This window comes from Leopardus geoffroyi, chromosome E2 (genome assembly GCF_018350155.1).
Source record: "Leopardus geoffroyi isolate Oge1 chromosome E2, O.geoffroyi_Oge1_pat1.0, whole genome shotgun sequence".
Lineage (NCBI taxonomy): Eukaryota > Metazoa > Chordata > Mammalia > Carnivora > Felidae > Leopardus > Leopardus geoffroyi.
Genome location: NC_059335.1, coordinates 8,976,576 through 8,990,253, shown reverse-complemented (window position 1 = coordinate 8,990,253; position 13,678 = coordinate 8,976,576). Strand labels below are relative to the sequence as shown.

Here is a 13,678-nt window from a genome sequence, read left to right as displayed (position 1 = left end):
CTTCTAGGACAGGAGACCAGCCCCAGAGTTGTCCTCTCGGAAACCAAGAGTGAGGATCAGAGCAGAGGAAATGAGTCCGGTATTTAGACAACCAGATAAATCTTTATTTGTGCCACGGTACTGTGGCCTTTTCCCTCGGTACCTTCGGAACCTGCTCCTGTGAAGGCTGACTCTTTGGGACCTAGCCCTATGGAAGACCCGCCCTGTCAGCGGAGAACCAGGCATTCATGGAATCGATCACCTTCCCAGGCCGAAAGCAAAGGACGCTGGGGGAGGGTGGGGTGCAAATAGCAGAACCAGATTAGGTCCTGAGTGAGGGACACTCCTCCCAGCCTCCCTATATTGGATCTTATTCTCGCAATGACCCCAACTTAGTCGGCAGAGGTAAGCCCCACCCCATCCCCAAGAGAACAACCTCCTCCATTTGGAGGGTGGACATCCCGCCCCTCGCTCCAAGCCCTGACTTCTTCAGTGGGCGACTCACGCGGTGAGAATGCCGACGATCAGCACCACAAAGCCCCAGATCACCAGCCCTATCAGACGGCCTCTCAGCCTACTCTCCGACTTCGGGTACTCTGCCCTCCCGACAGTTAGGGACAGGTCATGCGAGATCTCAGCCAGGGTTCCACGGGTGGATGACTGGGTTACAAACATTGAAGGCTGGCTTACAAAGGTTGAAGACTTGGACGTTGTCTCCACAATGATTCTTTGAGGCAACACTGACAGAAGAAAGGGAAAGAGCAGACCTGAGAGGGTCCCAAGGGGCCCTTCGTGGCCCAGGCAAGCTATCTCCACGCCAACCTTCCCCAAACCCAGGCCTTCCGGGAGATAATCAGGACCCTAACTGCAGGAAGCATGGTCCAGGTGAGCAGTGGCCACGCCCACGACAGGAAGCCACACCCCCATGGCCTGAATCCACATCCCACAGGGAAGTTTTAACCCGCAGGCCACGCCCTGAAGATGGCTGCACCCAAAACCCACGAAACTGAACCCCACACTTCTGTCGACTCCCCAGCACTGACCTGTGACTTCAAAATGGATGATCGTGGATGGGCCATGTCGCTCAGTGCCCAACTCGCAGCGGTAGGTACCTGCATCCTCTGGCCCCACGAGGGGCTTGGTCAGGGTGGGTCGTTTCCCCTTGTAAACCAAGGTCTCAGAATTGCTCCCCCAAACCTAGACCCAAGTTCAAGAGATCACAGACGCCTGGGGAATTCAGGCCTTAGGGAGAACAGAGGTGAGATCATCACGGGATCTCAGTGGGGAAGATGGGAATCCAGGGTGTACTGGTAAGGGCGTGGGGTCCCCGGGGTTCCGTAGAAGGCAAACCTAGTAGGTCATGGGTCATGGGGATTGTGGGAACAAGCTTGTGGATACAGGGGTCGGCGCTCACACAAGCCTAATGGACTTGGGGTTGAAAGTCCCACCCTGTAAAAGCTGTAGTTGGTCAGGCCTTCAGATAATTTATGCCAGTTGAGCTCACAGTCCAGGATCAAGTCTTCCTTTTCATGGACGTTGATTTGGCGCACTGGGGACAAGGGTTATGGTGGGGTGCTTCCTCATGGTTCCAGGCCCTCCTTCAACTCCCTCCCACTGGGTCCAGGCCCTTCTTTGCTAACAGGCAGGCTTCAGTCTCTTCCCTGTCAAGACTCCATCTCTCCTCTGGCTCCGCCTCTCCTGCGCCAACCCCTCCCGTTGGCCCCAGCCTCTCACCTCCGCAATCTGTGGACTTTCGACAAAGGTAAAGGTGCTTTCTGCATATGTGGCACCAGAGCAGAAGCTGCAACATCGTACCTGAGGGGAGAGATCAAGGCTCTATTTATCCTAACAGAGGAGGCTAAAAGCAGAGGGCAGGGTCAAGGGCTGGGGAGGGATCAGGCGCCTAGTCCCTAGAGGTCAGCCCAAGGGGCGGGGCTAGAAGGCAGTCCACCCTGAAGAGGGGTGTAACCAGTCTCAGGAAAGAGCGCCCAGAGAATAGGACCCGCTGCCCAGGAAGTCCGCTGTGCAGAAGGACTACTGGGGACCAGGAACCTCTCAGACGTGGGGAAGGAAGAACCGTCGAGACCCAAAGCAGGAGGAGAAAGGCTGGGTATTCACGGGGCAAGGATGAGGGATAAAAAAACCATCTTCCATAATCTGGACTCACCACATTTGTTGGGACAGAAATCTGCCTCAGAAGGAAGAAAAAAATAACGGTATCAGGTTTCTAAGCTAAAGGACATGAGAGAGGGGGAGAAGGAATAGGTGGGGGTTTGGGCTCTTGGGTTGGAGGGAGGAAGGGCCCGGGTGCCTGGAGGGCTGGGTCCAAGGGAGGGCGCGGTCGGGAGAGGTAAGGGGATGGACATAGAAAGCAGGGGCTGGGGACATAGACCCTGGGACTGGTGGAGGAAGGGGCTGTGGTCCCGTACAGAACCCATATTCCCTCACCCTCTCTTTGGAACCGAACGACGTAGCTCTGAAAGCTTTCTTTTTCCCGAGTCAACATCTCAGAGAACTCCTTCTCTAAAGTGTCATCTGGAAAGCAGCAGGGTGACATAAAGTGCTTCCCCTCCGCTCCCCACCCCAGGAGTGAGGTACAGGAAGTTTGTCTCTGTCTGAAGGGCATGCCAATTCCCGTTGGGGACTTCTCAGGGAGCCACAATGAAATTGAATGGCCACTTAACCATGCCGGCCACTGAGCTAAGCGAGGGCTGGTGTCCAGGCACCGTTATGATCCATTTGAGAGGTGGAAAACTTCCCGCAAAGCCACACAGCTAGGGGATGACTGGGCAGGTATTTGAAGCTAGGCAGGTTGACTCCAGAGCCAAAGATTCTGGAGCTTCTCCCCCCACCCCCCACCCTCCCCATCTGTGTGCATTTACCTCTTAAACCACGGTTTGTGATATATTTCACACTCCTCAGAAAACTCAAGACTGACGTTTCCATTGTGGCTTCATCTGGAGGGACACAGGGGATGCGGGGAGGGGAGACAGAACCTCAGATTCCAAGCCTTAAGGTCTCCTTGGCTCAGCTAGCGTTACAAACTACAATACCCATGTGGCCGCTGGGCAAGGATGGGGCTGTAAAGCGATTGCCCGCCCGTTGCCTGCTGGGAGTTGTAGTTTTTATCCAAAATGGCAAGGTAAGGCGTAGGGAAAGTGTATTCCTAGCCCTGGCAAGGCCTGGATTCTGCATCCCAGCCTTCCCCATGCCTGAACCCAGTAGACTCTGCCTTCAGCAATTCCCTCCCGTCCCCGCCCCCCGCCCCTAGCAATCCTGGGACTAGACCCCTCGTTTTCCATGACCCAGGGTTCCCACGCTCTACCCTGCCCTCACCGATAACCCCGATAAAGGAACGCTGTAAATTTGGCAGTTTGGTGAAATTCCCCACGGTTGCTTTTATCGTTCTCATCACTTCTCTGTGACGCTCGGGCGCCAGGTGGGTAGGCAGGTATTCCTTATCGAAGGAGTCCAGCGCGGCCACGACCCTTCGATCACACGTGACACAGCTCCGGGCAGGAAGCAGGCAGCGGGCTAGCGCCGCCACCAGGAGGGCAACTTGGGGACCCATTTCCCCAGGGCGCTCAAGCCCCAGCAGAACCCACCAGGACTATCTGGACTTTATGGGGAGGGTCCGCCCACCCCACACGGAGGAGGAAGTGATCGCTAAGGGGAAAGAACCCCTTCCCGGAGACTAAGACCCCCAATTTGTAGGTCTCCCACTTCTCGGTTAGGAAACCGACGAGTCCGGAGTCCCGATGCACACTGAGCAGCCGCTGCCCGACCTTGAACTTGTCCGTTGACCCTCGAATACAACTAGGGTTTGCTGAAGAGCGGAATCCAGGCTGAGGGCATTCAGGGGGACGAGCCGGCCACGTCCTTCCGGCTCTGTTACGCCACGACTGAAATTGAGGATGTTGTTGGAGCGAAGGTGAGGTGGCTCACGTGATGCAGAGAGCTTTATGACTAGAGTCAGACCTGAAGATCCCTCAATGTGCAAGGAGATCCCACAGCGTTTCCCTTCTAGCTTTCCACGCAGGCCCCCGACTTACCTAGAGACAATCCAGGAGTGTCCTTGGCCCCGCCCACAAACCCAACTCTGAGTCTGATTGGACGGCAACAAAGGGAGGCTCCGCCTATAGTTCCAGGATAACGCGCTCCGCCCCCTCTCTACTAGAACTTTTTTCTGGTTCCTCCCAGATGAGGCCCCCGTGTGGTCGCGTTGGGGTGGAGGGGGTGGGGTCAGACTAAAGAGTCTCGGTGGAGGAGAAAGATGGGAGCTTAGCTCCTGGGAACTGGCGTGGAAGATGGCTGGGGACTTGGTCTTGGGTCTGACGGAGGAGGCGTGCGGACCCCTGGGCCCCTGCTTCAGGTCCCAACAGCACCCGGCGCCCTGGCTCCGTCGGCCTGGTTAGTTCAGACCCCACTGTTCCTATTCAGCCTTCGCCTCTGCCCCGGCTCCCAGCACTGGCTGGGGGACAGGAAAAGGCAGTGGAAACCCACTGGAAGAGTGTGGACGGGTTGTCATGTGAGGGGTCGGGCCTGGGAGAGGAGATCTGGGTAGGGCTGGCCCTTGATTCGGGAATCACTCCTTGATTCTGGAAATGCATCTCAACCAGGTGGCCCTGCCACGCCGAAGGGACCCGGGTTCCCAGTCTATCCTTCTAGGACAGGAGACCCGCCCCAGAGCTCTCCTCTCGGGAAGCCAAAACTGAGAATCTGACCGGACAAAATGAATCCGATATTTAGGCAACCAGATAAATCTTTATTTAAGCCTTGGTGCTGTGGCCTTTTTCTTCGTTCGGTACCTTGGGAAGCTGCGTCTGTGACACCTGGCTCTGTGATAGCTGGCTCTGTGATAGCTGGGTCTGTGACAGCTGACTTTGTGGACCCTGGTCCTCTGGGGCTGCTGCCTTGTCGGTACGGACCCAGGACTTGACCGAATCGATCAGGGTCCCAGACTTAAAGCAAAGTACGCTGGGGAAGGGTGGGGTGCAATCGTGTAAGCAGATTAGGTCCTGAGTGAGGGACACCCCTCCCAGCCTCCCTATATCTGATCCTTCTCTATGACCCAAGCTTCGCCGCCCTAGGTAAGCACGCCCCTCTCTTCTAAGCCCCTCCCCCTAACACCCCCTCCTACGTTAGGACGTTGGAGACCGCGCCCCTCGCCCCAAGCCCTGCCTTCTCCGGGAGGCGGCTCACGAGGTGGCAAAGCCTAGGATCAGAAACACAAAGCCCCAGATCAGCATCTCGAACAGAAAGCCTCTCAGCACGTCCTTGGGATTCAGACACTCTGACGGCTTGAGGGATCGAAACCGCTGATACTGGGTCCCGGGGTTTGATTTCGGGATCTCCCCAATGACTCTTTTGGGCAACACTGACAGAGGAGAGAGAAGGAGCAGTCCTGGGAGGGCCGGTCGTGGCCCAGGCAAGCTCTGTCCACGCCAACCTTCCCCAGGACCCAGGCCTCCCAGGAGATAAGCACGCCCCTCACTGCCTGAAGCCAGGCCACTGTGAGAGGTGGCCGCACCCTGGGCAGGAAGCCACACCCCCTTGGCCCGTAACCACACCCCGACAGACAGTTAGGCCCCCCAGGTCGCTCGCTGAAGCTGACTGCCCCCCAAACCCAGGACCCTGAGTCCCATACGTCTGTCGACTCCCCAGCTCTGACCTGTGACTTCAAAACGGATGACCGTGGCTGGGCCGGATCGCTCAGTGCCCAACTCGCAGCGGTAGTTACCCGCATCCTCTGGCCTCACCAGTCGCTTGATCAGGGTGGGCCGTTTCCCCTCGGACACCAAGGTCTCAGAATCGCTCCCCCAAACCTAGACCCAAGCTCAAGGGGTCACAGAGGCCTGGGGAATTCAGGGTTTGGGGCAGTACAAGTGTGAGAGCATCACGGGCTCTCAGTGGGGAAGATGGCAGTCCAGGGTGTACTGTTAAGGGCATGGGGTCCCCGGGGATCCCTAGAAGTCAAACCTGGTGGGTCATGAGTCATGGGGATTGTGGCAACAAGCTTGTGGATAAGGGGGTCGGCGCTCACACAAGCCTTGTGGACTTGGGGTTGAAGGGCCCACCCTGTAAAAGCTGTAATAGGTCAGGCCTTGAGATAATTTATGCCAGTCGAGCTCACAGTCCAGGATCAGGTCTTCCGTTTCATGGACGTTGATTTGGAGCACTGGGGACAGGGTTTATGGTGGGACACTTCTTCAAGGTTTCCTGCCCTTCCGCCAGTGCCACCCACTTTGTCTAAGCCCCCCTTTCTGTCTCCACCCTCCGCTCCAGTCCCCGCCCTCTCTAGGCCACGTCTCTCCTCTGGCTCCGCCCCTCTTGCGCCAACCCCTGCGGCTGGCCCCAGCTCTCTCACCCCCACAATCTCTGGATTTTCGACAAACGTGAAGCTGCTTTTTACAGTTACTGCACCAGATCAGAAGCTGCAACATTGTACCTGAAGGGACAGGATCCAGGCTGTATTCGCCCTGAGAGGCGAGGCTAAAGGCAGGGCCAAGGTCTGGGGCGGAGTCAGGCGCCTAATCCCTAGAGGTCAGCCCAAGGGGCGGGGCTAGAAGGCAGTCGTCCCTGAAGAGGGGTGTAACCAGTCTCAGGAAAGAGCGCCCAGAGAATAGGACCCGCTGCCCAGGAAGTCCGCTGTGCAGAAGGACTACTGGGGACCAGGAACCTCTCAGACGTGGGGAAGGAAGAACCACCGAGACCCAAAGCCGGAGGGGAAAGGCTGGGTATTCAAGGGGCAAGGATGAAGGATAGAAAACCAGTTCCCGTAATCCGGACTCACCACATTTGTTGGGACAGAAATCTGCCTCAGAAGGAAGAAAAGAGAATTATCAGTTTCTTGTTAAAGGGGATGAGAGAGGGCGAAAAGGAATACGTTGGGGGTCGGGCTCTTGGGTTGGAGGGAGGAAGGACCCGGGTGTCTGAATCTCTGGGTCCAAAGGAGGACCGGGTCGGGAGAGGTGAGTGGTTGGACATAGAAAGCAGGGGGCTGGGGACAGGGTCCCTGGGCCTGTTGAGGGGAGGGGCTGTGGTCCCTGACGGAAGCCATCTTCCCTCACCCTCTCTTTGGAATCGAGTGACGTAGCCACGAAAGGCTGCCTTTTCCAGAGTCAACATCCAGGAGAACTCGTTCACGAAAGTGTCATCTGGGAAGGAGCAGGGTGACATAGAGGGGTACCCCTCCCCTGCCCACCGCAGGAGGAGATACAGGAAGTTCCTTCTGTGTGAAGAGATTGGCATTCCGCGTTGGGGCCACCTCAGGGAGGGACAGTGACATTGAATGACCCCTTAGCAATGCTGGCCACGGAGCTAAGCGGCCCCTGGCCTGCAGGCACTGTTAGGACCCATTTTAGAGGTGACAAAGTTGCAAAGTCCCTCCCTAAAGGCCACACAGCTAGGGGATGACCGGCCCGGAATTTGAACCGAGGCAGGTGGGCTCCAGAGCCACGACCAGACCCGCCCTCACCAACAATCATTTCTCGAAAAGATCCTGGAGCCCCTCCCTTGGCCCCTATGTGGATTTACCTGCTATATCACTGTTTCTGATAAGCCTCACACTCCTCAGAAAACTCAAGACTGACGTTTCCATTGTGGCCTCATCTGGAGGGACACAGAGGATGCGGGGAGGGGAGCTAGAACCTCAGATCCCAAGCCTTGCGGTCTCTTGGCTCAGCAGGTGTTAAAAACTACAATACCCATGAGGCTACTGGACCAGCCCAGGGCTGTAAATGGCTGGCACGCCCGTTGCCTGCTGGGAGTTGTATTTTTTTTTTTTTTTTTTTTTTTTTTTTTTCCCACATAAAATTGCCACGTAAGGACTAGGGGAACAGTGTATTGGTCTGCCCTGGGGAAGGTCTGGAATCTGCATCCCAGCCTTCTCCATTCACGAACCCAGTACAGTCTCCTTCCAGTCTTTCGCTTCCTTCCCTCCTGCCCGCTCCCGCAACAATCCTAGAAGGCAGACCCGTCTTTTCCCTCGACCCCTGGATTCGCACTCTCTACCCTGCCCTCACCGATAACCCCCATAAAGGTATCCTCTAAATCTGGCAGGTCCCGGAAATTCCTCACGGTTTGTCTTATCTTTTCCATCACTTCTCTGTGACGCTCGGGCGCCAGGTGGGTAGGCAGGTATTCCTTTTCCAAGGCGTCCAGCGCGGCCACGACCCTTCGATCACAAGTGACACAGCTCCGGGCAGGAAGCAGGCAGCCGGCTAGCGCCGCCACCAGGAGGGCAACTTGGGGACCCATTTCCCCAGGGCGCTCAGCCCCAGCAGAACCCCGGGGAGGGTCCGCCCACCCCACACGGAAGGGGTGATCGCTGACCGGAAAGAACCCCTTCCCCGAGACTAAGACCCCCCAATTTGCAGGGCTCCCCCTTCTCGGTTAGGAAACCGAGGAGTCCGGAGTCCCGAGGCACCCTAGACAGCCGCCGCGCGATCTTGACCTTGAATGCTGCACCCTGGAATACTAGGGTTCGCTGAAGGGCCGAATCCAGGCTGGGGGCCTTTAGAGGGGACGAGCAGGCCACGTCCTTCCACTCTATTTGCCACGGCTAAAATTGAGGATGTTGCGGCTCGAGGGTGAGGTTGGTCACGTGACGTGGAGAGCTTTATGACTCGAGTCCGACTCGAAGGTCGCCTCAATCCCACAGAGTCCCTCTTCTTCCTTTCTCCTTGGGGCGCCGACTTCTCTAGAGACACTCTGGGCGAGTTTCCTTGGCCCCGCCCACAAACCCAACTCTGAGTCTGATTGGACGGCAACAAAGGGAGGCCCCGCCTATTGTTCCAGGCTCTCGCAGACCGACCCCTCTCTGACTAGAACTTTCATCTCATCCTCCCAGATGAGGCCTTTGTGTGGTCGCGTTGGGGTGGAGGGGGCTGGGGTCAGAGTAATGAGTCTGGGTGGAGGAGAAGGATGGGAGCTTAACTCCTGGGAACTGGCGTGGAAGATGGCTGGGGACCGGCTCTTGGGTCTGATGGAGGAGGGGTGTGGACCCCTGGTCCCGCGGTTCTTACTCTGCTTCGGGTCCCACCAGCACCTCGGCGCCCTGTCTTCGTTGACCCGGGTTGGTTCTTGACCCCTCTGCCCTGGCTCCCGGCACTGGCTGGGGGACAGGAAAAGGCCAGAGGAAACTCGGCTGGAAGAGCCGGGAGGGGGCGTCCTGTGAGGGGGCGAGGCTGGGGGAGGAGATCTGGGTAGGGCTGGCCCTTTCCCACTCCTCGATTCGGGAATTACATCTCAGCCAGGGGGCCCTGCCATGACCAAGGGACCCGGGTTCCGGGGCTCTCCTTCTAGGACAGGAGGCGAGCCCCAGACCTCCCCTCTCGGAAAGCCAACAGGAGGATCAGACCCGAGGAAATGAATCCGGTGTTGAGGCTACCAGATAAATCTTTATTTGTGACTTGGTGCTGTGTCGTTTTCTTTCGGTGCCTTCGGAACCTGCCTCTGCAGGGCGGCTACTTTGTTAGTGAGGAACCAGGACTTTATGGGATCCATCACGTTCCCAGGCAGAAAGCAAAGTACGCTGGGGGAGGGCGGGGGGCAGATCGTGGAACCAGGTTAGGTCTTGAGGGATAGCCCTCCTCGCCTCCCTATATTTGGTCTTATTCCAGCAATGACCCAGGCTGGATAATCACTACCATTTTCTAAGGCCTCTCCCTTAAAGGACCCCTTCCTGCATTGGGATTTGGAGACCCCGTCCCTCTGATCGTGCCCCGCCTTCATCAGGGATGGCTCACGCGGTGACAAAGCTGATGATCAGCACCACAAAGCCCCAGATCAGCAGCCCTACCAGAAGGCTTCTCAGCACCTTCTCGGGCTTAGGGTACTCTGAAGGCTGGAGGGTTGGGGACAGCTGCTCCTCGGTTTCAAGGTTTGATGTCGGTGTCTCCTCGATGATTCTTTGAGGCAACACTGATAGAGGAGAGAGGAAGAGCAGCCTTGGGAGGCCACCAAGGTCCCCCGTGGCCCAGGCAAGCTCCCTCCCCTCCAACCTTCCCCCAAGACCCGGGCCTTGGAGGAGACAATCGTGACCCTATCTTCCTGGACCCCGGCCACCGTGGTGGGTGGCCACACCCCCGTGGCCTGAAATGACACCCCGACAGGAAGTTTTGCCCCATAGGCCATGCCCCAAGCTGACTGTCCCCTAACCCCAGGACCCTGATTCCCACACTTCTGTCGACTCCCCAGCTCTGACCTGTGACTTCAAAATGGATGACCGTGGCTGGGAGGGATCTCACAGTGCCCAACTCACAGCGGTAGTCACCTGCATCCTCTGGCCCCACCAGGGGCTTGGTCAGGGTGGGCTGTTTCCCCTTGTACACCAAGGTCTCAGAATTGCTCCCCCAAACCTAGACCCAAGCTCAAGGGGTCACAGAGGCCTGGGGAGTTCAGGGTTTGGGGAAGTACAGGTGTGAGAGCATCACGGGATCTCAGTGGGGGAGATGGGAGTCCAGGGTTACTGGTAAGGGCATGGGGTCCCCGGGGATCCGTAGAAGTCAAACCTGGTAGGTCATGGGTCATGGGGATTGTGGGAACAAGCTTGTGGATACCGGGGTGGGCGCTCAACCAAGCCTAATGGACTTGGGGTTGATGGGGTTGAAGGGCCCACCCTGTAAAAGCTGTAATAGGTCAGGCCTTGAGATAATTTATGCCAGTTGAGCTCACAGTCCAGGACCAAGTCTTCCTTTTCGTGGACGTTGATTTGGCGCACTGGGGACAGGCGGTTACGGGGGGATGCATCTTGGTTCTCCCTCAACTCCCTCGCACTTGGTCTTGGCCCCCACTTTTCTGGTGGGCCGGCTCCTTTCTTTGGCCTCTCTAGACCCCGGCTCTCCTCTGGCTCCGCCCCTCTTGCGCCAACCCCCCACCCCCTCCAGCTGGCCCCAGCTCTCTCACCACCGCAATCTGTGGACTTTCGACAAACGTGAAGCTGCTTTTTACAATTACTGCACCAGATCAGAGGCTGCAACATTATACCTGAAGGGGCAGGATCAAGGTTGCATTTATCCTGATAGAAGAGACTAAAAGGAGAGGGCAGGGTCAAGGGCTGGGGCGGGGCCCAGCGCCTAATCCCGAGAGGTCAGCCCAAGGGGCGGGGCTACAAGGCAGTCGTCCCTGAAGAGGGGTGTAACCAGTCTCAGGAAAGAGCGCCCAGAGAATAGGACCCGCTGCCCAGGAAGTCCGCTGTGCAGAAGGACTACTGGGGACCAGGAACCTCTCAGACGTGGGGAAGGAAGAACCGTCGAGACCCAAAGCAGGAGGAGAAAGGCTGGGTATTAACCGGGGCCAGAATGGGGGATAGAAAACCAGCTTCCCTAATCTGGACTCACCACATTTGTTGGGACAGAAATCTGCCTCAGAAGGAAGAAAAAAAAAAAAAGTTATGAGATTTCTATGTTAAAGGACACGAGAGAGGGGGAGAAGGAATAGGTTGGGGTTTGGGCTCTTGGGTTGGAGGGAGGATGCTGTTGGGAGAGGTGAGGGGCTGGACATAGAGAAGCAGAGGACTGGGGACAGGGACCCTGGGACTGGTGGAGGAAGGGGCTGTGGTCCCTGAGGGAACCCATCTTCCCTCACCCTCTCTTTGGAACCGAGCAACATTGCGCTGAAAGGCTGCCTTTTCCAGAGTCAACATCCAGGAGAACTCCTTCACGAAAGTGTCATCTGGGAAAGAGCAGGGTGACAGAGTGCGACCCCTCCTCCCACCCACCCCAGGAGGAGGTACAGGTACCCGTCTGAAGAGGCTGGCGTTCCAGGTTGGGGCCATCTCCGGGAAGGGCAGTGAAATTGAATGACCACTTAACCATGCTGGCCACTGGGCTAAGTCACTGGCCTGGGTGCGGGCACCGTTATGACCCAGTTTGGAGGTGACAAAGCTGTGATATCCCTCCCTAAAGGCCACACAGCCAGGGGATGACAGGGCCGGTGTTTGAACCTAGGCAGTTTGGCTCCAGAGCCAAAGGGTTCCGAAGCCCCTCCCCTGGCCACTCTGCCATTTACCTGCTATGTCACTGTTTGTGATAAGTGTCATACTCCTCAGAAAACCCAACACTGACGTTTCCATTGTGGCCTCATCTGGAGGGACACGGGGGATGCGGGGAGGGGAGATAGAACCTCAGATTCGAAGCCTTGTGGTCCCATTGGCTCAGCTAGTGTTAAAAACTACAATGCCCATGTGGCTATTGGGCAAGGCTAGGGCCGTAAAGGATTGCCTGTCTGTTGCCTTCTGGGAGTTGTAGTTTTTTGCATAAAATTTCAGGGTAAGGGGTAGGAGAACACAGTATTTCCTAGCGCTTGGAAAGCCCTGGAATCTGCATCTCAGCCCTCTCCATCACGAACCCAGTGGACTCTGGCTCCGGCCCTTCCCTCCCTCCCCCCACCCCGCCCCTGCTCCCAGGAATCCTAGCACCAGACTCCTCTTTTTCCACGACCCGGGGTTCCCACGCTCTACCCTGCCCTCACCTATAACCCCCATAAAGACATCCTGTAAATATGGCAGGTCCCAGAAATTTCTCACGGTTTGTCTTATCGTTTCCATCACTTGTCCCTGACGCTCGCGCGCCATGTGGGTAGGCAGGTATTCCTTTTCCAAGGCGTCCAGCGCGGCCACGACCCTCTGATCACATATGACACAGCCCCCGGCAGGAAGCAGGCAGCCGGCTAGCGCCGCCACTAGGAGGGCTATTTGGGGACCCATTGCGGCCACAGCGCTCAGCCTGCACAGAACCCGGGGAGGGTCCTCCCACCCCACACGGAAGGGGTGATCAGTAACGGGAAAGAACCCCTTTCCCGAGATTAAGACCCCCCAATTTGCAGGGCTCCCCCTTCTCGGTTAGGAAACCGAGGAGTCCGGAGTCCCGATGCACCCTAGACAGCCGCTGCCCGACCTTGACCTTGAATGTTGCACCCTGGAATACTAGAGTTCGCTGAAGGGCCAGCTGAATCCAGGCTGAGGGCCTTTAGAGGGGACGAGCAGGTCACGTCCTTCCACTTTATTTGCCACGGCTAAAATTGAGGACGTTTCTGGAGCGAAGGTGAGGTTGGTCACGTGATGTGGAGAGCTTTGTGACTGGAGTCCGAGTCACCGTTTCCCCCGATCTACAAGGAATTCCCACAGCCTCCCCCTTCTAGCTTCGGACGTGGGGGCGCGACTTCCCTGGAGACACGCCCAGGAGTTTCCTTGGCCCCGCCCACAAACCCAACTCTGAGTCCGATTGGACGGCAACAAACGAAGGCTCCGCCTATGGTTCCAGGAAATCGCAGAGGCCTCCTTCTCAGACTAGAAGTTTCATCTCGTCAGCTCTGGCGAGGGTATCTGGCCTTCGGCTTCCTCTCGTCCCTGAGTTTCTGCGCCCAGGTTTCGGCTGGATGCCTGGGATCTTTTGGAATATTTGGCGTCAAGCCACGGAATTGGGAAGTGGCCCTTTCTAGCCGCAGGACTAAGACTCCCAGGAGGCCCTGGGGTGTCTCCTTGGCCAGAGTTCCACACTTCACTCACTCCCTCCTCCTCCTTCTCTCCGTAGCTGAGGGGCTCGATGCCAGGGTTCTAGAAGAAAGAGGCCTAGGGCCAATACTAAGAACCTGGGGCTCAGACCTATGGGTCCTGGAAAGTCTCTCTCTCTTTTTCTACATCATTGAATCCAACCACCATAAAAACTGAAACCGCGGGGCGCCTGGGTGGCTCAGT

At 57.1% G+C, this 13,678-nt stretch overlaps 3 protein-coding genes and 1 long non-coding RNA gene across 8 annotated transcripts in view; 1 reads left to right on the top strand and 3 right to left on the bottom strand.

The window, feature by feature from the left end:
• LOC123578088 (izumo sperm-egg fusion protein 1-like) overlaps positions 1–8,694 on the bottom strand; it is a 23,552-nt gene extending 14,858 nt beyond the window's left edge. For 2 of the 4 annotated variants that reach the window (XM_045440672.1, XM_045440674.1), the window contains exon 1: positions 8,435–8,677. Coding sequence is in view for 2 of the 4 variants with exons in the window: in XM_045440676.1 (XP_045296632.1) it covers positions 5,178–5,356; positions 5,651–5,804; positions 6,057–6,157; positions 6,347–6,427; positions 6,773–6,793; positions 7,050–7,136; positions 7,516–7,590; positions 8,004–8,238 (933 nt within the window). In the remaining 2 variants the exon portion in view is untranslated. Of the gene's footprint in view, positions 1–4,723; positions 5,357–5,650; positions 5,805–6,056; positions 6,158–6,346; positions 6,428–6,772; positions 6,794–7,049; positions 7,137–7,515; positions 7,591–8,003 lie in introns of those variants that run through there. The other 2 variants (XM_045440676.1, XM_045440670.1) reach the window with 2 other exon arrangements.
• On the bottom strand, positions 83–4,022 carry LOC123578091 (izumo sperm-egg fusion protein 1-like). The gene is made up of 9 exons (XM_045440678.1): positions 3,316–4,022; positions 2,862–2,936; positions 2,428–2,514; positions 2,147–2,167; positions 1,714–1,794; positions 1,428–1,528; positions 1,023–1,176; positions 485–719; positions 83–266 (listed from the first exon to the last, which is right to left on the bottom strand). The coding sequence occupies exons 1-9, from the start codon at positions 3,548–3,550 to the stop codon at positions 188–190; spliced, it is 1,068 nt and encodes a 355-aa protein (XP_045296634.1). The 5' UTR covers positions 3,551–4,022; the 3' UTR covers positions 83–187.
• Positions 3,863–9,391, top strand: LOC123578095. The gene is made up of 3 exons (XR_006702227.1): positions 3,863–3,915; positions 8,576–9,055; positions 9,286–9,391. It is a non-coding gene; the product is annotated as an uncharacterized LOC123578095 (long non-coding RNA).
• On the bottom strand, positions 9,364–13,678 carry LOC123578092 (izumo sperm-egg fusion protein 1-like). 2 transcript variants are annotated; one of them, XM_045440679.1, is made up of 9 exons: positions 12,454–13,678; positions 11,992–12,066; positions 11,569–11,655; positions 11,322–11,342; positions 10,888–10,968; positions 10,601–10,701; positions 10,187–10,340; positions 9,729–9,903; positions 9,364–9,514 (listed from the first exon to the last, which is right to left on the bottom strand). In XM_045440679.1, exons 1-9 carry the CDS (start codon positions 12,686–12,688, stop codon positions 9,382–9,384), a joined length of 1,062 nt encoding a protein of 353 aa, XP_045296635.1. In that variant the 5' UTR covers positions 12,689–13,678; the 3' UTR covers positions 9,364–9,381. The 2 variants fall into 2 exon arrangements, with proteins under 2 accessions (XP_045296635.1, XP_045296637.1); XM_045440681.1 differs by having other exon boundaries at positions 9,782–9,903; positions 12,454–13,329.

Excerpts from the sequence above, each read along its gene's own strand:
- LOC123578091 (XM_045440678.1), bottom strand. The coding sequence starts at position 3,550 with ATGGGTCCCCAAGTTGCCCTCCTGGTGGCGGCGCTAGCCCGCTGCCTG. Across the intron at positions 1,529-1,713 it reads AAAGTCCACAGATTGCGGAG|TGCGCCAAATCAACGTCCAT; the intron begins GTGAGAGGCTGG and ends CCTTGTCCCCAG. Across the intron at positions 267-484 it reads ATCGTCGGCATTCTCACCGC|CGTCCTTTGCTTTCGGCCTG; the intron begins GTGAGTCGCCCA and ends ACCCTCCCCCAG.
- LOC123578092 (XM_045440679.1), bottom strand. The coding sequence starts at position 12,688 with ATGGGTCCCCAAATAGCCCTCCTAGTGGCGGCGCTAGCCGGCTGCCTG. Across the intron at positions 10,969-11,321 it reads TTTCTGTCCCAACAAATGTG|GTATAATGTTGCAGCCTCTG; the intron begins GTGAGTCCAGAT and ends CTGCCCCTTCAG. Across the intron at positions 9,904-10,186 it reads CATCCATTTTGAAGTCACAG|TGTTGCCTCAAAGAATCATC; the intron begins GTCAGAGCTGGG and ends CTCCTCTATCAG.